Raw genomic sequence first — 24,751 nt, 5'->3', positions numbered from 1 at the left:
GGCTCCACTCCCACTCTCCCTCCCTTATGTATATGGCTCCGCTCCCACTCTCCCTCCCTTGTATATATGGCTCCGCTCCCACTCTCCCTCCCTTATATATATGGCTCCGCTCCCACTCTCCCTCCCTTATATATATGGCTCCGCTCCCACTCTCCCTCCCTTGTATATATGGCTCTGCTTCCACTCTCCCTCCCTTCTATATATGGCTCCGCTCCCATTCTCCCTCCCCGTATATATGGCTCCGCTCCCATTCTCCCTCCCCTGTATATATGGCTCCGCTCCCATTCTCCCTCCCCTGTATATATGGCTCCACTCCCACTCTCCCTCCCCTGTATATATGGCTCCGCTCCCACTCTCCCTCCCCTGTATATATGGCTCCGCTCCCACTCTCCCTCCCTTGTATATATGGCTCCACTCCCACTCTCCCTCCCCTGTATATATGGCTCCGCTCCCATTCTCCCTCCCCTGTATATATGGCTCCGCTCCCACTCTCCCTCCCTTGTATATATGGCTCGGCTTCCACTCTCCCTCCCTTGTATATATGGCTCCGCTCCCACTCTCCCTCCCTTATATATATGGCTCGGCTTCCACTCTCCCTCCCTTGTATATATGGCTCCGCTCCCACTCTCCCTCCCTTGTATATATGGCTCCGCTCCCACTCTCCCTCCCTTGTATATATGGCTCGGCTTCCACTCTCCCTCCCTTGTATATATGGCTCCGCTCCCACTCTCCCTCCCTTATATATATGGCTCCGCTCCCACTCTCCCTCCCTTATATATATGGCTCCGCTCCCACTCTCCCTCCCTTGTATATATGGCTCCGCTCCCACTCTCCCTCCCTTGTATATATGGCTCCGCTCCCATTCTCCCTCCCTTATATATATGGCTCCGCTCCCATTCTCCCTCCCCTGTATATATGGCTCCACTCCCACTCTCCCTCCCTTATGTATATGGCTCCGCTCCCACTCTCCCTCCCTTGTATATATGGCTCCGCTCCCACTCTCCCTCCCTTATATATATGGCTCCGCTCCCACTCTCCCTCCCTTATATATATGGCTCCGCTCCCACTCTCCCTCCCTTGTATATATGGCTCTGCTTCCACTCTCCCTCCCTTCTATATATGGCTCCGCTCCCATTCTCCCTCCCCGTATATATGGCTCCGCTCCCATTCTCCCTCCCCTGTATATATGGCTCCGCTCCCATTCTCCCTCCCCTGTATATATGGCTCCACTCCCACTCTCCCTCCCCTGTATATATGGCTCCGCTCCCACTCTCCCTCCCCTGTATATATGGCTCCGCTCCCACTCTCCCTCCCTTGTATATATGGCTCCACTCCCACTCTCCCTCCCTTGTATATATGGCTCTGCTCCCACTCTCCCTCCCTTGTATATATGGCTCCGCTCCCACTCTCCCGGCCTCCCTTGTATATATGGCTCCACTCCCACTCTCCCTCCCTTGTATATATGGCTCTGCTCCCACTCTCCCTCCCTTGTATATATGGCTCCGCTCCCATTCTCCCTCCCTTGTATATATGGCTCCGCTCCCACTCTCCCTCCCTTGTATATATGGCTCGGCTTCCACTCTCCCTCCCTTGTATATATGGCTCCGCTCCCACTCTCCCTCCCTTATATATATGGCTCCGCTCCCACTCTCCCTCCCTTGTATATATGGCTCCGCTCCCACTCTCCCTCCCTTGTATATATGGCTCCGCTCCCACTCTCCCTCCCCTGTATATATGGCTCCGCTCCCATTCTCCCTCCCCTGTATATATGGCTCCGCTCCCACTCTCCCTCCCTTGTATATATGGCTCCGCTCCCATTCTCCCTCCCTTATATATATGGCTCCGCTCCCATTCTCCCTCCCCTGTATATATGGCTCCACTCCCACTCTCCCTCCCTTATGTATATGGCTCCGCTCCCACTCTCCCTCCCTTGTATATATGGCTCCGCTCCCACTCTCCCTCCCTTATATATATGGCTCCGCTCCCACTCTCCCTCCCGCGGGATGCAGGGTGAGTATCAGCTGCTGCACCGCCCCCCGGCTCCCCTTGTGTCCGCGGACCGGCAAGGGCACTGCAACGGCCCGGTGCTGGGCCGCGGACCGGCGGTTGGGGACCCCTGACTTAGAGGACAATATTAAGAATGGAGTAGCTAGGAATAGACTCCTTTCCTCTATGCCCCTCATTAAGGGAGCAGCGGCCTTCCTCTCCGACTCCTCCGCGGACTCTCTCCGGTTATCGGCTAGAGAGGCAGGACTGACCAATGCAGGCAGGCAAGCCTTATGGTTGAAGGGGTGGAAAGGAGACACACAAACAAAAACTAGACTGTGTGCTATACCCTGCCAGGGTAAGTACTTGTTTGGCACGGAACTGGATGAGATTTTGACAAAAGCGGGGGAGAGGAAGAAGGGTTTCCCTAACCCGTATGTTCCGTTCAACAGGAGGGCCTACAGGAAGCCGCCGTTTGGTAAAAAGAAGGACTTTAGACCCCAGGACCGCTGGGGAAATAAGGACCCCAAACAAAGGGGCAACCTATTCGGGAAGCGTCCCTTCAGGGGAGACAGATCCCGATAAAATCATTATACCGGTATGTGGCAGGCTATTAAAATTTAGCCGCCAATGGGGAAAAAGTGACATCAAATCCATGGGCCTTGAATATCGTGTCATCAGGCCTGAAATTAGAATTTGTTCGGTATCCACCGAACTCCTTCCTATTGACTTCCATGAAGTCCTTGACACAGCAGGAAGCACTGGAGATGGAGATTGCAGTACTGCTAACTAAACAGGTCCTAGTAGAGGTCCCAGACGACGAAATAGGGATGAGCTTTTATTCTCCTCTATTTTTAGTCCCAAAACCAAATGGCTCTTACAGGACTATAATAAATTTAAAGAAACTTAATACCTTCCTAAGACTGAGGTCGTTTAAAATGGAGTCGATTAAGTCTGCAATAAAGCTTTTGTTTCCCAGGTGTTATATGGCAGTCTTGGACCTAAAGGACGCCTACTACCATCTCCCCATATATCGAGGGCACCAGAGGTTCCTGCGGGTAGCAGTCTGGTTCAAAGGTCGGATTCAGCATTTCCAGTTTGCGGCAATGCCATTCGGGCTATCCATGGCTCCTCGGGTATTTACAAAATTGATGCTGGAAGTAATGTCGTTTGTAAGGCTGAATGACACCCTAGTTGTCCCTTACTTAGACGACCTACTCATAGTGGGGAATTCTGTTTCACAGTGTGAAGCGAGAATAGCTAGGATTATCTCATCCCTACAAACACTGGGTTGGCTAATTAACTGGGAGAAGTCCAGACTAGAGCCAGTGACCTGTCAGAGGTTTTTGGGCCTGCAAGTGGACTCCGTAACTGAGGAGTGCTTTCTGCCGAACGCCAAGGTAATGGCCATAATCGATAAGATACAGAATACTACAGGAAGACCCGTAATATCATTGAGACAGGGTATGTCCTTGCTGGAGTCTCTGATATCGTGCATCCCAGCAGTGCAGTGGGCTCAGTTCCACTCCAGAGAACTGCAGTGGGCTATTCTGCAGGAGACAGACTGCAGGGGCGGCTGGAAGGGAAGATGTCCCTATCGCCCGAGGTGGTTGAATCCCTAAAATGGTGGTTAAATCCTTCCAATCTAGCGAAGGGAGTACAGTGGTGGGTGACTCCCTCCAGAATACTCACCACGGATGCCAGCCCCTTAGGTTGGGGTGCCCATCTAGAGGAGCACATGGTACAAGGCTGGTGGCATGAGGATGAAATAGAGACCTCCTCTAATGTAAAGGAGCTAACAGCGATTTTTTATGCGATATCTCACTTTCTCCCGCAGTTAAGACAGACAATACCACCGCAGTGGCCTATATAAACCGGCAAGGAGGCACGCGGTCAATGCCACTGATGTCTATCGCGGGAAAGATCCTGGAAATGGCCGAGGTCCATCTTCTCTCCTTGTCAGCTCTCCATATAAGAGGAGTAGACAACTCCCAAGCAGACTATCTCAGTCGCCAGGCCCTATACCAGGGCGAATGGGTCCTCAGCAGACACGTCTTCGAAATGATAGCGTCAGCATGGGGCAGACCAGAGATAGACCTATTCGCAACCAGAGCCAACAGGCGCGTAAAAAGGTTTGCTTCACTCTACAGGTCGGACAACCCAGACATTCTAGATGCCCTCCAAGCACCCTGGGCATTCCAACTAGCCTATGCCTTCCCTCCAATGGTGCTACTACCAACAGTAGTCAGGAAAATAAGACAGGAGAGGGCGAGGGTCATCTTGATAGCCCCGTTTTGGCCAAAAAGACCGTGGTTTTCATGGCTGAGAGCAATGTCAGTAACCGACCCGTGGATCCTGCCGCTGCACCAGAATCTTCTCTCGCAGGGACCCTGCTACCATCCACAGGCCAAAGCCCTGCACCTAGCGGCCTGGAATTTGAAAGGGAGCTACTGAGGCAGAAGGGTTTCTCAAAGAACCTAATCAATACCCTGCTACAAAGTAGGAAGGAGTCCACAACAAAAATATATGCTAAGGTGTGGAGGAAGTTCCTGGCCTTTCACCCAACAAAACTAGCCGGTGAAGTACCCATTACGGCCATTCTAGAGTTTCTACAAAAAGGCCGAGAATTGAGACTCTCAGTGAGCACTCTAAAGGTCCACGTATCAGCCCTAGGAGCCCTGTTTAACTATAACGTGGCAGCAAATAGATGGGTGACTCGGTTTATCTCGGCTTGTCAACGAGCAGAACCAGTGCATACGCCTCGCCTACCAGCGTGGAACCTTACTCTAGTTTTGGATGCCTTCACCCAGGCACCGTTTGAGCCCATAAGCTCAGCATCAGTAAAGTGCCTCTCATTGAAAACGGCTATGCTAGTGGCCTTAGTATCGGCCAGGAGGGTGAGTGATCTTCACGCTCTATCAGTAGACCCTCCGTTCCTGTTAATAACACGAGACAGTCTGATTTTAAAGACGGACCCGTCCTACCTGCCCAAACGGGCAACTAAATTTCCTAGATCTCAAGAGATATGTCTACCTTCATTCTATGAGAACCCGTCAACACAGGACGAGGAGAAATATCACACCTTAGATGTGAAGAGAGCCGTGCTAGCCTATCTAGATAGGACCAGTCCCTGGAGGCAGAGTAGGTCTCTTTTTGTCTCCTTCCAGGGCAGCAGAAAGGGGTCTGCAGTTACAACGAGCACGATATCCAGGTGGATTAGAGATGCGATCACGATGGCATATTTGGCAGAGGGAGAAGACCCTCCATTGGGGATTAAGGCTCACTCCACTAGAGCCATATCATCCTCCTGGGCCGAGAGGGCGAACGTCCCAATTGAACAAATATGTAAGGCTGCAACCTGGTCTTCTCCATCTACCTTTTATAGTCACTATAGACTAGATTTGTCCTCTACCGAGGATCTAACTTTTGGGAAATCAGTCCTTAACACGGTGTGCCCGCCCAAGTGATTATCTCTGAAAATCTCTCAGTGGGTGCTGTCGTGGCGAAGATGAAAAACCGGATTACTTACCGGTAATACTCTTTTGTAGAGTCCACGACAGCACCCGCTCACTTCCCTCCCGTATTAAATTTTGCACACATGGGTCTCCTTGGTGGTGGAGATTATGATTTAAGTTAGATATGTGATTAAACTTAGTAAGCTTAAAGCTGCATAGGGGTAAGATAGATGAATCGCCCAAACAGTTTGACTAAAACATGTATGGCGGTTCCTCCGTTGTTCTCGGTAACACAAACTGAGGGAGCGAGGGGGACCGCCCCATTTATCTCTCTGTAGGTTTCCTGTTCCGGGGGCGGATCCCCTCTCTCAGCGGGTGCTGTCGTGGACTCTACAAAAGAGTATTACCGGTAAGTAATCCGGTTTTCACTACTCTAGGAATCAAAGGGAGAGGCGGAAGAGGATAAAGCAGTTGGAATTGTGACCACAGGATTACTAAAGCATCGCAACCGATGGCTAGCGGATCCGGGACCTGGCTACGTACTGAGAAACCTTGTGGTTCATCCAAGACGCCATCAGATTGATGTCCGTTGTGCCCCATACCTCCTGGCATATCTGGTTGAAAACGGTGGGGCTGGGAGAACACTCGTCCGATGCAGGACTCAGACAGCTGAGAGAATCGACTGCTCAATTTTCTACCCACTGAAAGTGCACGGCTGATAAGGCAGAAACGTGACGTTCCACCCATCGCAGAATCCTTGTTACTTGTACCATAACTTGTTTGCTGCGAGTCCCGCCTTGAAGGTTTATGCAAGCCACGGCCATGTTGTTGTCCAACTGTATGCAGACCCGCTGGCCAGAGAGGAAGAACTGCCATCGGCGAAGGGCAGAGAAAGTTGCCCTGATCTCCAGGGCTGTGGAGTCGGTAAGCCAAACCTGTGACTGCGACTCCTCAAATTCCCTTGCACCGACTCCACGACTCCGACTCCCACATATATTGCTTATATTTAAGTGAAAAATTTATTGTAGTACAATGTGAACACCAGACATTTAATCATTTCTATGATCCAATAATCAAGATATTTAGGTAGAACATAATATCTATTTATTGGAATACAACTTTAGAACACAAAAAACTGTAATAAATTGTAAATATGTAATACACTGTATAATATCGATTACATATATACAGTACAGACCAAAAGTTTGGACACACCTTCTCATTCAAAAAGTTTTCTTTATTTTCATGACTATGAAAAGTGTAGATTCACTCTGAAGGCATCAAAACTATGACTTAACACATGTGGAATTATATAATTAACAAAAAAGTGTGAAACAACTGAAAACACGTCTTATATTCTAGGTTCTTCAAAGTAGCCACCTTTTGCTTTGATTACTGCTTTGCACACTCTTGGTATTCTCTTGATGAGCTTCAAGAGGTGGTCACCGGAAATGGTCTTCCAACAGTCTTGAAGGAGTTTCCAGAGATGCTTAGCACTTGTTGGCCCTTTTGCCTTCACTCTGCGGTCCAGCTCACCCCAAACCATCTCGATTGGGTTCAGGTCTGGTGACTGCGGAGGCCAGGTCATCTGGCGTAGCATCCCATCACTCTCCTTCTTGGTCAAATAGCCCTTACACAGCCTGGAGGTGTGTTTGGCGTCATTGTCCAGTTGAAAAATTAATGCTGGTCCAACTAAACGCAAACCGGACGGAATAGCATGCCGCTGCAAGATGCTGTGGTAGCCATGCTGGTTCAGTATGCCTTCAATTTTGAATAAATCTCCAACAGTGTCACCAGCAAAGCACCCCCACACTGTCACACCTCCTCCTCCATGCTTCACGGTGGGAACCAGACACGTAGAGTCCATCCGTTCACCTTTTCTGCGTCGCGCAAAGACACGGTGGTTGGAACCAAAGATCTCAAATTTGGACTCATCAGACCAAAGCACAGATTTCCACTGGACTCATGTCCATTCCTTGTGTTCTTTAGCCCAAACAAGTCTCTTCTGCTTGTTGCCTGTCCTTAGCAGTGGTTTCCTAGCAGCTATTTTACCATGAAGGCCTGCTGCACAAAGTCTCCTCTTAACAGTTGTTGTAGAGATGTGTCGGCTGCTAGAACTCTGTGTGGCATTGACCTGGTCTCTAATCTGAGCTGCTGTTAACCTGCGATTTCTGAGGCTGGTGACTAGGATGAACTTATCCTCCGCAGCAGAGGTGACTCTTGGTGTTCCTTTCCTGGGGCGGACCTCATGAGAGCCAGTTTCTTTGTAGCGCTTGATGGTTTTTGCCACTGCACTTGGGGACACTTTCAAAGTTTTCCCAATTTTTCGAACTGACTGACCTTCATTTCATAAAGTAATGATGGCCACTGGTTTTTCTTTACTCAGCTGCTTTTTTCTTGCCATAATACAAATTCTAGCAGTCTATTCAGTAGGACTATCACCTGTGTATCCACCAGACTTCTGCACAACACAACTGATGGTCCCAACCCCATTTATAAGGCAAAAAATCCCACTTATTAAACCTGACAGGGCACACCTGTGAAGTGAAAACCATTTCCGGTGACTACCTCTTGAAGCACATCAAGAAAATGCCAAATGTGCAAAGCAGTAATCATAGCAAAAGGTGGCTACTTTGAAGAACCTAGAATATAAGACATATTTTCAGTTGTTTCACACTTTTTTGTTAATTATATAATTCCACATGTGTTAATTCACAGTCTTGATGCCTTCAGAGTGAATCTACAATTTTCATAGTCATGAAAATAAAGAAAACTCTTTGAATGAGAAGGTGTGTCCAAACTTTTGGTCTGTACTGTGTGTGTGTGTATGTATGTGTGTGTATATGTATGTGTATATATATATATATATATATATATATATATATATATATATATACACACTATGACTTATCTCAGCTAAAGCCTAGATCCTCAGGCTACATTCCCACTATGGGCGTAGCCAGGATCAAACCTAGGGGGGGCAGAACCTCATACTGTTCCGCAGAATTTCATACTGCACACCTCAGCTGCTGCAGAACCTCATACTGCACACCCCTACACTTGAAAATAAAGCCTGCACCTTAAGATGTGGTGATGAATGCAGTCTATTTATTCCAATTATCAATTGATGTTGATGTGTTACTGAAGATGAGCAATGCCTGTCCTGGGCTTCCTTTTGGGCAGCTATGAGGTGTCCCTGACTGGTGGTAAAAAAAAGGAGTGTTAGTCTGTGTGCTATCCGGCTTTCATTCTTTTTGGTACAGATATGGATACAGATATGGATATATAGATAGAGCAGATTTCTAATCTGCTTTTGCTATTGAAAACATCTATGAGCTCAAAAACCTTTCAGGTGATGCGTTTTTTTAAAAAGCTGATCTGCTTTTGCAACTGAAAAACATATCCTCAAAAAACGCTGTGTGTGAATGTAGCCTTAGATCAGGAATAGAACAGCCATTTTATAGGACATTTCATAACTTTCCCAAATTCCTATGAAAAAATATTCAGCACATTCTGCATTGAACTACTGTACCCAATTTATTATATATTTTAGGAGTCGGAGTCGGTCCATTTTATACCGACTCCGACTCCACCAAAATGAACTCCGACTCCACAGCCCTGCTGATCTCCAGGAGATTGATGGGGAGAGCGACTTCTTGGGCGTTTCAGCGACTCTGCGCTGTATGACTAAGAAAAAAACGCCTCCCAACCGAGGAGAACGGCGTCGGTGGTGAAAACCAACCATCAGAGAGGAAGGAAGGACTTCCCTCATAGGACTGATACTGATATAACATCCACCAGATCAGGGACTGCCACACTTTGAGAGGCAGAAGCACGGGCCGGTCCAGGGAGGCGGTCATCTAGTCCCATACCGACAGAGGGCCCGCTGAAGATGGGAACTGGGCAAAGGACACGGCTTCCATGGCTGCCTCCAACTTCCCCAAAACTCTCATGCAGAAGTTCCTAAAGCAGAAAAGGGCCAAAAGGAACGAAATTGAAGTGACCTCTTATTAAAAAAGACGTGTAGACTAGGACTGGAGAATCGAGTTGCTTTTTCCACCGGTAGCATCTGAAATTAATTGATTCAGTTTGGATCCAAAATGTCTAGAGCCTTGTAAGGTAAGGCCAGTGAGGAACTTTTTTGACAGTGGATCTGCATTCCATGCGTTCAACCAGAGAATGCTGCGGATAGCAACAACATTGCTGGTATCCTTGGCGGAAAACCCGTTGTAGCCAAGGAAGCGGTCAAAAGATATTTGCCGGCATGGGCAATCTTGTCTTTCAAATCTGCCATCTCCAGAGGAGCTGCTGCTAGGATAGCCTGGCGAAGCATTCTTGCCCAGGCAGACATGGAATTTGCCTCCTAGGTGGAGGCAAAAATGGGACAGAGGGAGGCGCCAGCTGCTTCAAAAGCTGACTTAGCCATGTATTCAATCTGTCTATCCGTATAATCCTTAAGGGATGCACCATGCAGTAGAGAAAGGGCTGTTTTAGAAGACAGGTGAGAAACCGGCGGTTCCACATTAGGGGATTCTGCACATCTAGCAGAAAGGTCTGGGCTAAAGTGATAGAGGATATCTAGCTGCTTCCTTCCTGGGAATCACTTTTCGGGGTGTTCCCAGTGTTTGGACATTAATCTCTCCAAATTCCCTGTGATTAAGGAAATTCCAGGAGGGACGTTTTACCCGTTTGAAGGACATGAAGTTCTCCTGAGCAGGTGCCTCATCCTACTTTAGAGGTTGGGTAATTGCCAGGGTAAGGCTTTTGACCATGTCCTGCATCTTTGCGTTCTAGCCCGTATCAGACTCCGACTCACACTGGGAATCCACATCTGACCCAAAAACCGTCTGTGAGGAGGGGGCATGGGGTGAGGAATGCATCCAGAAGGATGCAGAGGGGCCCAGAGAACTGGTTGAAGAACTGGAATGAGCCCACTTCATTTGCTTTGTGCCTGATTTGACCCTGTGAAGGTCGTGGTCAGGTGCGTGAGAGGCGTTCAGAGCACTGGTGGCGGTAGACAAATGTGGAAGTCGTTCCAGGGCCTGGACCAGGGACTGTGAAACTTTTGTCAGGTCAGAGACCAACTGACATGGCAACAGCCCACTCTGGAGGTAGGGGAATGGTCTCATCCTGGGTGTTAGAGGGCTCCTGTGGGGCAGACATGGTGGAGGGGCTGCAGGATGGGCAGAAAGGGGAGAACTGGCCTGAAGACTACATTCTTTTGCAGAGGGCACAGGCGTAGTGAATCACAGTGGGCATAGAAGGGCAGGAAGAAGCCTCTAGGGTTGGGCATAAGTTGAATCTTGGGGATACTGCGCTGGAGGAGCCAAGACAAAAGGCAATAGAGCCTACCCGATGCCAGCGATGACCATCAGAAAGAACTGTGGAAGCTGTCCCCCCCCCTTTGTGCAGAGTGTTCTGCAGGTCTACAGAGAGCGCAGGATATAGCGGTGTCCCCCGTGTGCAGAGCGCGCAGGATATGCGGTATAAAGAGTCTGATGCAGCTTCGGCTGTGTCACAACACCGCTGTAATCTGCCGGCCAAAGAGAAAGCAAGCGTCCTATAGGCTGACATGCCTCCGGCATGACCAGCCAGGACAATCTGCCGGCCGGCGAAAACGAAGGTCCCCTCCGATTGGCTGACATGCCGGGGGTGTGAACAGCCAGGAAGGGGAAGCTCCGTGATGGGAGCGGAAGAAAATGCGCCGAAAAAGTGCACGCTGCAGGGGGTGTGGCCAGACTCGGAAGAAGAGGAGGAAGACGCCTCCTATTGGACAAAAAGAGCGCGCAATTTAAATGACCTATGGTGACTTGCTAAAGGAAGACAGGGGAGGGGGAGTGTCCACAAGTGCCCGGGCATGGGAAAAATGGCCGCGGCTTCCGGGTGATCCCTACCGGAAAGCCGCCCTGTCCCCTTGCAATGAAGGGACAGTGTACCTTGGAATGACGCCTGCCGCTGCGGAGGGAGACATGCCTGCCTTCTCGTGTTCCGGTGATTCCCGGTCCCTCTGCAGCGATGAGGATCACATCAGGATCCCTCAGCTGGGAGAGGGTTGCTCTAAACGGTGCAGAAGACATCAACCCCTTACAAGAAGGGGGGAGGTCACCGCTGATGACCACAGTCTTCCTCCCAGCCCTCTCCGAGGGGAAAAGACAAGGACCTGCCACCAGGAGTCACCCTGAAACATCCGTAAAGATGACAGGGGATTAGGTCCTGCCTACGGCCCTGAGAGTGGGCAATGTATGTGACACCACACTGCTATCTGTCGCATAAGTACAGGAAAACAGGGTGAGAAATTACACCCTGTTAACCTAAGGAAGAAGAACCTGAAAGACAAAGAGAAACAATTAATAAAAACACACAGGATTCCTGAAAAGGAAAATGCGTATCTGGGAAGGGATCCAGGTCTGCCTCCTACAGACACTAAGCTTAAATTGGGGTGAGGAGGAGCTATTTTCCTTTTTTGCATAATGTCAGCTTCCTAGCGACATCAGCATACACCCATGGTTTCCTGTGTCCCCCAATGAAACCATAATGAAACATAATTAAATACAATAACATTTTTAAAAACCAAACCACTTAGGCGATATATGAGCGATACATATGAACCTGAATATGCATTGAATGTATCGTGCAGGTGCATCAATGTATGCAACAGGTGTCACCCTAGTCTAAATAGGAAGTGCAAAGCATAATGTGAAAGGCCAAGACTCAAACAACTGAGGAGCTGATAATAGGAGGTGTGTGTTTGTGTGAATATATATAATACTAGATGGTGGCCCGATTCTAACGCATCGGGTATTCTAGAATATGTATGTAGGTTATTTAAAGGGAATCTGTCACCCCATTTCTACCCCATAAGCTGGGGCCACTGCCATCATGGGCTTATCTACAGCATTCTGTAATGCTGTAGATAAGCCCCCGATGAAACCTGAAAAATAAGAAAAACACGTTAGATTATACTCACCGGGGGGCAAAGTCGGGTGTGGTGGGTGTCGCTGTCCGGTCCGGCGCCTCCTCTTCATACGATGATGTCCTCCTCCCTGCTTCTCCCTCGACTCCTGCGCACGCGTACTTTATCTGCCCTGTTGAGGGCAGAGTAAAGTACTGCAGTGCGCAGGCGCCGGGAAAGGTCAGAGAGGTCCGGCGCCTGCGCACTGCAGTACTGTGCTCTTCCCTCAACAGGGCAGATAAAGTACGCGTGCGCAGGAGTCGAGGGAGAAGCAAGGAGGAGGACGTCATCGTATAAAGATGGGAGGCGCCGAATGGGACGGCGACACCCATCGGACTGGACCGAACGACGGGGTGAGTATAATCTATTTTTTCTTATCTTTCAGGTTTCATCGGGGGCTTATCCACAGCATTACAGAATGCTGTAGATAAGCCCCTGATGGCGGTGGCTGCAGCTGATAGGCCAAAAATGGGATGACAGATCCCCTTTAAATTCCGCGCCAATATCGCTGATTGTGGCAAATCCGTGCGGCAGGAGATGACCCACGGCGCCGCAGATCTCCCGATAGTACCGGTGGCGTACGTCGTTCGAATTCCGTGCCAGTTCGCGGCCGGACTGCGCCTGTCAGCGACGCGGGATTTCCGTTATAAACAGACAGACAGAATGAGACTATTATATAGTAGATATCTCTCTGAAAACATATGAGCCTGGTATGCAGGTAAGTAACAATAGTATACCGACATCAGCTATGTTGTTCCCAGAATATTGGAGGTAATGAGGTCAAGGAGAAATGATAATAGAGATCCAGTTCCCGTGGGACCAGGGATAAAATACAATGGTGAAATAATTACCTGAGTGGATAGGTGGTTGCAGTGCGCCGCACAACCCGACGTGCGTTTCAGGCCTTGTCTTCGAGGTACACACACAGTACAGACCAAAAGTTTGAACACACCTCATTCAAAGAGTTTTCTTTATTTTCATGACTGAGTATTGTAGATTCACTCTGAAGGCATCAAAACTATGAATTAACACATGTGGAATTATATAATTAACAAAAAAGTGTGAAACAACTGAAAATACTGTGTGTCTTATATTATAGGTTCTTCAAAGTAGCCATCTTTTGCTTTGATTACTGCTTTGCACACTCTTGGCATTCTCTTGATGAGCTTCAAGAGGTAGTCACTGGAAATGGTTTTCACTTCACAGGTGTGCCCTGTCAGGTTTAATAAGTGGGACTTCTTGCCTTATAAGTGGGGTTGGGACCATCAGTTGTGTTGTGCAGAAGTCTGGTGAATACACAGCTGATAGTCCTACTGAATAGACTGTTAGCTGCTTTTTTTTTTCTTGCCATAATACAAATTCTAAGTAAAGAAAAACGAGTGGCCATCATTACTTTAAGAAATGAAGGTCAGTCAGTCCGAAAAATTAGGAAAACTTTGAAAGTGTCCACAAGTCAGGGGCAAAAACCATCAAGAGCTACAAAGAAACTGGCTCACATGAGGACCGCCCCAGGAAAGGAAGACCAAGAGTCACCTCTGCTGCGGAGGATAAGTTCATCTGAGTCACCAGCCTCAAGAATTGCAGGTTTAAAGCAGCTCAGATTAGAGACCAGGTCAATGCCACACAGAGTTCTAGCAGCCGACACATCTCTACAACAACTGTTAAGAGGAGACTTTGTGCAGCAGGCCTTCATGGTAAAATAGCTGCTAGGAAACCACTGCTAAGGACAGGCAACAAGCAGAAGAGACTTGTTTGGGCTAAAGAACACAAGGAATGGACATTAGACCAATGGAAATCTGTGCTTTGGTCTGATGAGTCCAAATTTGAGATCTTTGGTTCCAACCACCGTATCTTTGCGCGACGCAGAAAAGGTGAACGGATGGACTCTACATGCCTGGTTCCCACAGTGAAGCATGGAGGAGGAGGTGTGATGGTGTGGGGGTGCTTTGCTGGTGACACTGAACCAGCATGGCTACCACAGCATCTTGCAGCGGCATGCAATTCCGTCCGGTTTGCGTTTAGTTGGACCATCATTTATTTCTCAACAGGACAATGACCCCAAACACACCTCCAGGCTGTGTAAGGGCTATTTGACCAAGAAGGAGAGTGATGGGGTGCTACGCCAGATGACCTGGCCTCCACAGTCACAAGACCTGAACCCTGTCGAGATGGTTTGAGGTGAGCTGGACCGCAGAGTGAAGGCAAAAGGGCCAACAAGTGCTAAGCATCTCTGGGAACTCCTTCAAGACTGTTGGAAGACCATTTCTGGTGACTACCTCTTGAAGATCATGAAGAGAATGCCAAGAGTGTGCAAAGCAGTAATCAAAGCAAAAGCTGGCTACTTTGAAGAACCTAGAATAATAGAAGACATATTTTCAGTTGTTTCACACTTTTTTGTTAATTATATAATTCCACATGTGTTAATTCATAGTTTTGATGCCTTCAGAGTGAATCTACAATTTTCATAGTCATGAAAACAAAAAACTCTTTGAATGAGAAGGTGTGTCCAAACTTTTGGTCTGTACTGTATATGTGTGTGTGTATGTATATGTATATATATATGTATATATATATGTATATATATATATATATATATATATATATATATATATATATATTAGTCAGCTCCTTGCTTGTTTGAGTCTTGACCTTTCATATTATGCTTTGCACTTCCTATTTAGACTAGAGTGACATAGTTGCTTACATTGATGCACCTGCCTATTCAGGTTAATATGTCTCGCTCATATATTGCCTGTGTTTTTTTTTGTTTTTTTTTTATAAATTTTATTGTATTTAATTATGTTTTTCTTTTATTAATGTGCAGGCACCTCTTACCATTTGTCTAATAAAGGTATTTTATCTTTATACTAACTGTCCCCAATCTTCCTCATTGATCACATGTTCGGATTCTCCTTTTTGATCTTCATTGTGTGATTTTTGCTATCTTACTTTTACATTGGCATAATGATTGTACACTTATGTTTATCTCTTAATTGCTTTCTTGCAGCCTCAAAGTCTTCACCCATGATTGCCCAGTCTTCGATGGGCTCCAAGGAGATTACCAGTCTTCTAACCTCACCCAAGTACGTTCTGTGTGTCATAAATGTAGTTTGAATTGTATATCTCTCTAGTTATATTACCGTATTTTTCGCTTTATAAGACGCACCCCAAATTTTGAGGAGAAAAATAGGAAAAAACGTTTTTTTAATAAAATGGTGGTGCCTCTTATAATCCAGGCGTCTTATTGCTTACCAGGGGTGGTGGCTGCGGTGAAGCGGGGTCCCAGGGTCGCTGCTGGAGGAGGCAGGAGTGGGGTGATACTGCAGGCCGCAGGAAGGGATGAGAGGGTGCTCCGATGTGCAGCGCGCTGCCAGGGGGGCTCGTGCTGCTACCAGGGGGGCTCGTGCTGCTACCAAGGGGGCTCGAGCTGCTACCAGGGATCTGTGCTGCTACCAGGGGGGCTTGTGCTGCTAGCAGGGGGGCTTGTGCTGCTAGCAGGGGGGCTTGTGCTGCTAGCAGGGGGGCTTGTGCTGCTAGCAGGGGGGCTTGTGCTGCTAGCAGGGGGGCTTGTGCTGCTAGCAGGGGGGCTTGTGCTGCTAGCAGGGGGGCTTGTGCTGCTACCAGGGAGGGCTCGTGCTGCTACCAAGGGGGCTCGAGCTGCTACCAGGGATCTGTGCTGCTACCAGGGGGGCTTGTGCTGCTAGCAGGGGGGCTTGTGCTGCTAGCAGGGGGGCTTGTGCTGCTAGCAGGGGGGCTTGTGCTGCTAGCAGGGGGGGCTTGTGCTGCTAGCAGGGGGGGCTTGTGCTGCTAGCAGGGGGGGCTTGTGCTGCTAGCAGGGGGGGCTTGTGCTGCTAGCAGGGGGGGCTTGTGCTGCTAGCAGGGGGGGCTTGTGCTGCTAGCAGGGGGGGCTTGTGCTGCTACCAGGGGGGGCTTGTGCTGCTACCAGGGGGGGCTCGTGCTGCTACCAGGGGGGGCTCGTGCTGCTACCGGGGGGGCTCGTGCTGCTACCAGGGGGGGCTCGTGCTGCTACCAGGGGGGGCTCGTGCTGCTACCAGGGGGGGCTCGTGCTGCTACCAGGGGGGGCTCGTGCTGCTTCCAGGGGGGGCTCGTGCTGCTTCCAGGGGGGGCTCGTGCTGCTTCCAGGGGGGTCTGTGCAGCAGCCCGGGGCTCTGCCCACATTTACCAGGTGTAGGCCGCAGGGGTGTCTGGGTGTCCGTCGGCGCTGTGGGTGTCTCCGGGTGCCCAGCCGTGTCTCCACGTGCCCAGCGGTGTCTAAGGTTCCCATCCCGGGGTTCTGCCGACATTTTGCGACAGGCCAGAGAGCCCCGGGGCTCCCTCTCGGTTCCCTCTGTATTGGCTCCGGCAATATGGCGGCCACCGCCGGGGGCGGCGCATGCGCTGATGGTGATCTCGGGACTGAGATCTCGAGAGATGAGATCTCAGCGCTGAAATCTCATCTCTCGAGATCTCAGCCCCGAGATCACCATCAGCGCATGCGCCGCCATATTGCCGGAGCCAATACAGAGGAAACCGAGAGGGAGCCCCGGGGTTCTGGCCTGTTGCAAAATTTCGGCAGAGCCCCGGGATGGGAACCGGAGACACCCACAGCGCCGACGGACACCCGGACACCCCTGCGGCCTACACCCGGTAAGGTATATCCTCGTTGTAAGACGCACCCCAAAAAAGTGCGTCTTACAAAGCGGAAAATACGGAACCTCTCTGGGTCCCAACAGCTCCACTTCCAACTTGTGCTTGATGCAGGAGAGCTTTTTTTTTTTTGTAGAGTTCGTCATTAGGTCATCAGTAGTGCAGATGAAGGAGGCTGCTCTTTCCAAAAGCTAAGAGCACCCCCTTCTCTGTCTTGGCCAATTCATAGACCTCATAGCAGTCAATAGTAAGAAGGAAACCATAGCACATAAACATTACTTGAAAGGAGTGCTTTTATCTACTTGTATGACTTTTCCTATCATAGAGTTTGATTACCGTTTGTACTTTTTAATGTTGGAAAACAAAAAAAGACTAAGCTGAAAGTGGCTACACATACACCCATCCAGCATCTCATTGTATTCTGTAGACGCAAAATTGCCTTGCCAAAACTGAAATAGGGCCAGATCAATAGGTACAGTGACCTTAGAAATGTACAGACAAATGTATTGTCTGGGGCGGAGAGCCGCTTTAATAGTTCTCACTGTGCCTTCAGGTAGATTCCCCTTATCACCTGCCAGCCCCATTACACACAGCATTACACACACTCGCACACACCTAATCTGATGACCTTGTGTTGTGGGATATGGGTGCACAAAATTACCATTGTCCAAGAAATAAACAAATATATTTGTGAAAAAATAGCAATCAGCAAAATACTCCAGCTATAGCAACAGTCCAAACGATAGCCAGCACTCACATCTTCTTAAAATAATTGCTTTATTGATCCAGTAGTATAAAAAAGTACAACAATTTGTTAGGTTGATAAGAAATGTTCACTAGTTGCCTGCTCCTGGCCCAATGGATATTGATCATTGCACACTAAAAGAATCAAACCAGAGACACAGTCGGATGTAACCTCTCTTTGATCAATCTGTGGCACAGCTCCAAGAGAGAGAGCTTTATTGATCCAAACATAGATTTATATATCCCCTGTAAGGGGGCTCGGTTAACTCTAAAATGGGAGTGTTTGGATGTATTCCATTGGTTAGTGGGTTGGGCAGTGAGCTAGTCCATGGGTGGATCCATGAGGTCATCAGAGTGGGCGTTGTCATGGTCGGATCCATGAGGTCATCAGAGTGGGCGTCATCTTGTATATCACCACATGGTCCACATGGTGTGTGGTGAAACAGGAAATGGCAGCCATCTTTAGTTTCACACTTTGATCTGAAAAATCTCGTAAGGTGAAATAATACACTTTGTGGGTAGTTCCTCTCAATCTCTTATGTCTTGAGGTTAATTAAGTATTTGATCTTAAGGCTCTACTCAACAAACTTATACACAACAGCACAAAAATTAAAAATGCAGAAAAGAATTATCCGCTGCCCTCCCAGGCAACATGTTTCAGATCTACATAGTCATTTGTCAAGCCTGAATGAATATATTTTTGTATTTGGGGCATTAAATGCACAGAAGCTCTTAATGGGAATCTGTCACCATGATCATGCAGTCCAATCTGGTTCTAGAGCTGGGGGAACTGAGTAGATTGACATAGTTTTTTGAGGAAAGACTTCAGTATGACCTGGGATTTAATCATTGAAACCTCTGCTCTTTCTGGGGTTTTCAGTCCAGTGACTGACAGCTTTCTTTGTGTGCACTGGACCGAAAAATCCCAGAAAGAGCAGAGGATTAATTGATTAACACACAGGTTGTATAGAGTTTTTTTTTTTTCACAAAACTATGTATCAATCTACTCCACTCCCCCCTGCTCTATAATACTGTACCTGCAGATTGAATGGTGCTTTCATGGTGACAGCTTCCCTTTAAATGATGTCGCACATGCCAGAAATTAGAAATTGTCGACAAAATCCATATAAGAAGATGGGCTAAAATACTCCATTTATATAATGCAATTTATATGGACCTTTTTTAATTTTTTTGTCTGGTTTGTCTGTCCTCTGTGCGCTAATAATAAGTAGATTTTATTAATTACCGGAGAATCTTTTTTCTTGTAGTCTTTATTGAGGAACACAGAACCATGTGATAGTCTGCTGCCACCTAGAGGCTCAAACTATTATTGCAATTAAAACTGGCTCCTCCCCAGCAGACTATACCTGGCCTGCTGGAGCCAGACTTCCTCAGTTTTGTGAGAAAGCGGTAGAAGGAGGAAAGAATTAAGGCAATAATAAATATAACTGTACACCCAACTGGGCAACCAAGGAAGGGAGCTGTGTGTCCCAATGGAGACTACGAGAAACAGATTTTACAGTAAATAAAAAATCTGCTTTTCTCTTTCGTCCTATTGGGGAACACAGAACCATGGGACGTCCTAAAGCTGTCCCTAGGCTGGGATAGTAGTAAATATCATACCGTTACCATCTAATTTTCCGACGTAATCTCAGCGAAAGTCGCCTGCAGTATGTTCCTACCAAGGCTTGAATCTGCCGAAGCGAAAGTGTGCACCCTGTAAAACTTAGAAAACATATGCACCGATGCCCAAGTAGCTGCTTTACAGAGCTGCAAAGCTGATGACCAACCGCCCAAGAAGCTCCCACCGCCCAAGTATAGTGAAACCTAATTTTAAATTGGGCAGCCTTAGCCTTATAAGCCTGGATAATAGCAGTCTTGATCCAGTGGGCAATGATCGCTTTGAAATCAGCTTGACCCTTAAGAGGGCTCTGTGGTATAACAAATAAGGAATCAGCACCTAAATGAAGCAGTAGCCAATGAATAATATCTTACGACTCTAACAGCCATACAAAAGGAAGGCAAAACACTATCTTCAGTAAAGTGAAAACTCAAAGCCACCTTCGGGAGAAAAGACGGAACCTGAACACTACCGTATTCTGATGAAGAATGATCTAAAGGGCACAACAAAAAAAATAGCTGCAAGCTCCGAGAGCCTCCTAATAGAAATGATGGCTATAAGGAAAGCTGTCTTATAAGAAAGAAAAAGCTGAGAGATCTCTCTGATCAGCTCAAAAGGTGGCGATTGAAGAGACTCTAAAACAAGATTCAGATCCCAAGGGTCCAGAGGAGCCCGATAGCGTGGCTTAACATGTGCCACCCCCTGGAGAAAAGTTGAATTTGGGCATTAGATGCTAAATCCTTCTGAAACAAAATAGCCAGCAAGAACACCTGACCCTTGAGCTAGTTAAACTCCAGCCCTACTTCCAATCCAAAGGAGAGCAGCACTGGTAAGGAAAAAGCTATAGGCAATGTACTAGTCAACTCACACAAACAAAAGTAAGCCTTCCGAGTGTGATGGCAGACCCGCAGACCTGTCTGACTCGGACAGACCGGCTATTTTCAAAATCACAGCTTTTACAGCCATAACATCAAATTGAGCGCCAGTAAATTTGGATGGAAGAACGAAACATGGGACATATGGTCCCGGTGGTTCAGTAGAGCCCATGGTATATACGCCAGGAGACTGACTACATCTGAATACCAGGCTCTCCAAGGCCAATCTGGAATAATGAGAATGACTGACTGAACACCCCCCTGTCCTGATCTTCTTAAGAAGTCTGGGTAGAAGTAGTAGCATTGGAAAGAGATAAGGCAGAAATAACTGGGACCAAGAGATTGCCAGGATGTCTACTGCAATCGCCTGGGGCCATGTCAAAAATTTCAGCACCTTGTGATTCAGTCTGTATGCCAGTAGATCTACATCCTGCGTACGCCACCAGCGACAGATCTGCAGGAACACTTCTTGGTGAAAAGCTGACTCTCCTGCCGTTAGCTGCTGGCGACTTAAGTCTGCCTCCCAATTGTCTACCCCCAATATGTGAACTGCAGAGATTGGATGAACCTTTTCCTCTGCCCATTCCAGAATCCCTGCGACTTTAGCCATGGTCGATGGGCTTCGTATTCCCCCCTGGCGTTTGATATTAGCAACCCTTGTAGTAAGTTGTGCCAATCTGAAAAACTTGACTGATAGCTCTGAGCTCCAGCATGTTGATTTGGAGAAGTTACTCCTGCCTGCTTCAAATACCTTGGAAAATTGATCCCCAGCTGGATAGGCTGGCATCAATGGTGAGCATCTGCCACTGAATTGAACAAAAAGAACAACCTCGAGTTGACCTGGGTAACGTTAACCACCACTTTGAGAGAGTGGTGGCAGTGATGGGGGGAGACGAACAGGCCAATCAAGGGACATTATTGATTTGTCCCAAGAGGCTAGGAGCATGTTCTGTAGAGGCCTTGACCGAAATAGAGCAAATGGTACTGCCTCGAACTTTGCGACCATCTTTCCCAGGACCCTCATGAAGAACGAAGAGAATGTCTGCCTGGTTGTTTTAAAGTTCTGTTCGAAGACAGAAGAGATTATCTCTTCTCCTCTGGAAGAAATACCGATGACTGAACGGTGTCGAGCACCATTCGCAGAAACCATGCTAAACCAACTAAAATGGACTTTGTCCTGTTGTCAATCAAATCGCTCCAGCGTCTGAACAATATGTAAGCTTTCTAGATTTTGCGCAAAGGATGATGCTTTGACAAGAATGTTGTCCATAAAGGGGAAAACAATGATTCCCCTGGACCTTAGTAATAACATAATCGGGGCCAGAAACTTTGTAAATATCCTGGGTGCAGTGGTCAGCCTGAATGGGAGAGCTTTGAACTGAGAGTGATTCTGATTGACTGCAAAGCAAAGAAATCGCTGGTGGACCAGAAAAATTGGCACACACAGATAAGCATCTTGAATATCTAGTGACGAAAGAAACTCTCCGGTTTCCATGGACCACTTACCGGAGAGACTCAATCTTGAAGTGACAAAGCCGAATGCAACTGTTCAGGTGCATTAATTCTAAAATAAGCCGCACCGAGCCACCTTTTTTGGAGATAACTAATAGGTCTGAATAAAACCTTTTTTTGCTATTTGAATGAGGACACTACAATCGCCTCTGCTTGCAGCAGGGAAGTTGTGGTCTTTTCGAAACTGGCTCTTAAGCTGGGAGACCCAGGAGGGCAAGAACAAAAGAAACTATCGTGAGGTAGATCGGTGAACTCTATTCTATAACCCTTAGAGGATTTGCCTTACCAAAAGATCACTGACTGCCACCAGCCATGCCTCCTGAAAAAGGAGGAGGCAGCCACCAACCCGGGAAGAAAATCCAAGTGGGAACCCTCCTACCACCTCTGGACCCGGAGGACCTAGTTATTGACATAATAGGGCATCTGGCGGGTGTCGCTCTAAAGGTAGCTCTCTGGAGTTCCTGAGAGACCTTTGGTCTAACCTGCCTACCTGACTCATTTGGTGCAGTAAACTATTGAAAGGGATGTACCTGCAAGGCCCCACGTCAGAAAGGGACAGCTGGCCTTGGACTGGGGAAGCAGAGTGCTTCTACCACCTGTTGCTTCTGAAATGATCTTGTCTAATAGATTCACAAATAAACAAGACCCGTCAAAGATTTCCTTTAGGCAAAGTCCACCCTCCATACCTTGATCCACAGCATTTGGCAAATTGCGACGCAAGGATGTTGACAGAATAGAGATACTTCCCTGCCTGTGCAATCTAATCAGCGATTTAAGGTAATCCCAGACCCTAGGAACCAGTCGACAAACTGTTTCAAATGCTTAGCCCATGCCATTACTGCCTTGGAAACCCAAGTGTCAGAAAAGGCTGGACAAAGGGCAAAAAACCTACTTCCTCAAAAGTGGACCTCGCCACACAGTCTATACGAGTGTCCGAGGGATTCTTAAGCGTTGGAATCTCTGCAAGAGGTAGAGATGTCACCTTAGATAGCGAGAAACAGAGTATCTACTACCGTTGGAATAGACCAAGCAGCCACCAGCTCTGTGAAGGGATATAAAACCTCCATACTGCCATGCTTCTGAAAGCTGACGCCAAATTATCCATCATTTCTCTTAGTTTTTCCAACCACTAAGAATGAATGAATTCTGAACTGGAACTTGATTGTGAGTACTGAGGGGAGCAAATCGCCTGGGTGGGGGAAAAGGAATCTGTGCGCCTCCCCTGGGAAGGTGACCAGGACAAGGAAGTATCCCGCAGCCATCTGGACTACTTTTGTAACCAGCCATATTGGGACGTGCTGGATGGAGGATCCGATTCGCTCACAATGGCGATCAGTGTTCCTGGAGCGATAGTAGTCACTGGCAATCATTCCTTAACAGTAACCTGGACTCCTTGGTTAGTTTGGCTACAGACTGAGCCCAAGTAGGAGGGGCCACATACTACTCAGCTGTCATAGATATCCTCTGTGCAGCTACCAGCAAGGAATCAGGAGGGTTACAGGCAGCACTATAGGACACAGAATGACCAAGGGAAAACTTACTATGCTTGTGTGACTTGTAATAGTATGTGGCAAATGCAGACTGCACTAATTGTCATGCATGGTCCTCTCTAGACTCAGACTTTATAAGTGATAAAGACAGAAAAAATTGACTACTAAACAGTGACACAAAAACCATTAGAGTGCCTAGAATCATCCCCCAGTAGCCAACAGCGTACCACGTCCACAATTTAGAAACCTATGTCCCCTGTATGCTTGCGATCTAGCGAGGAGGAAGATGCCGAGGTGCCTCACACCATTTCAAAGTGCCGAAGCCAGGAAGAGGAAGGGGCGGAGCCAGAGGGGCAGGCACCCGGCACTTTGAGACGCTGCCACTAATAGTCCAGGAGGCACACGTCCTCTGATTGGCTGGAAATGTCCAGCCCAGGGATTAACCGCAACCTCTCACCTGCAAAATGACCGAGCACTCTGATGGCCAAGACACACCAAGACTGCACCCCCATTGCCTACCGCAGTTGAGACGCCACTGCCAAACCCCACTCCCTGCCAGTGTAATCCTGACCCACTAAGGCCAAGGGACCAGCTGGGTGAGTAGGACCCCCCGCAGCAGCACAGCTTGTTACCACCACCCCAAAAATGAGGGAGGTGGGGAATGGGCTTACTACAGGGATATCCTTACCTCTCCCGTAGCTCTGGATCCCTTTATCTTCTCAGCTGCAACCGCGGCTATGTGGGGCAGTTGGCAAGAGCAAGGTGGCTTACGGATCTCCACCCCATTACCTGCACCGACTGCCAGAGTATCTTAGTCCGGCCATACCGACTCAAGAGGATATGGAATTAACAATTACAGTCTGTATTCTCCGTTGCCACGTGGGATAAAACATGCACATCTACACTGTTACCCTGAGGCATTCATCTGAAAAGGAAAAAATCAATGCGGTTAGCGCCTAACCTTAAAACAGGTATGAGACAGACCTTTCCTCCAACTGACACTACACTGAAGTGAGGAAGCTGGGCTCCAGCAGGCGAGGTATAGTCTGCTGGGGAGGAGCCAATTTTATTTAATTGCAATAATAGTGTGAGCCTCCAGGTGACAGCAGACTATCCCATGGTTTGTGTCCCCCAATAAGACTAACGAGGAGCAAATGTTTGCAAACTAGGAGCATTGTAGATTTTTCGTTAATAGCATTGGGAGACACAGGACCATGGTTATATATCCTGCCACTAGGGGAGAGTGTTTCGGCGACCCTGATAACTGGACTGGCCTCACTAAGTATGGTGGTCTGACATTAGTTGAAGACGCTCTATGGATCCCTGCTTCTCATCTCAGGCTTCTTTCACAGGGTCCCCTATTTCAACCCACTTCAGTTGTGTTTAATGGTGTGGTTATTGAAGCCAAAGACCTGAGATCCCTATGAATCTGTCTGACTCCTTGTCTAGACTATGCTGAAGGCTTGTAA

General features: G+C 48.0%; 1 protein-coding gene across 2 annotated transcripts in view; it reads left to right on the top strand.

Moving 5' to 3' along the window:
• KANSL3 (KAT8 regulatory NSL complex subunit 3) overlaps positions 1–24,751 on the top strand; it is a 156,717-nt gene that overhangs the window by 84,013 nt on the left and 47,953 nt on the right. For both annotated transcript variants that reach the window (XM_073559539.1, XM_073559540.1), the window contains exon 17: positions 15,401–15,476. In XM_073559539.1, the coding sequence (XP_073415640.1) occupies positions 15,401–15,476 (76 nt within the window). The remainder of the gene's footprint in view (positions 1–15,400; positions 15,477–24,751) is intronic.

Source organism: Dendrobates tinctorius, unplaced genomic scaffold (genome assembly GCF_039654945.1).
Source record: "Dendrobates tinctorius isolate UK_male_01 unplaced genomic scaffold, ASM3965494v1 ptg000272l, whole genome shotgun sequence".
NCBI lineage: Eukaryota > Metazoa > Chordata > Amphibia > Anura > Dendrobatidae > Dendrobates > Dendrobates tinctorius.
Note: the sequence above shows the minus strand (reverse complement) of the source record. Positions and strands in the feature narration are given on the sequence as shown.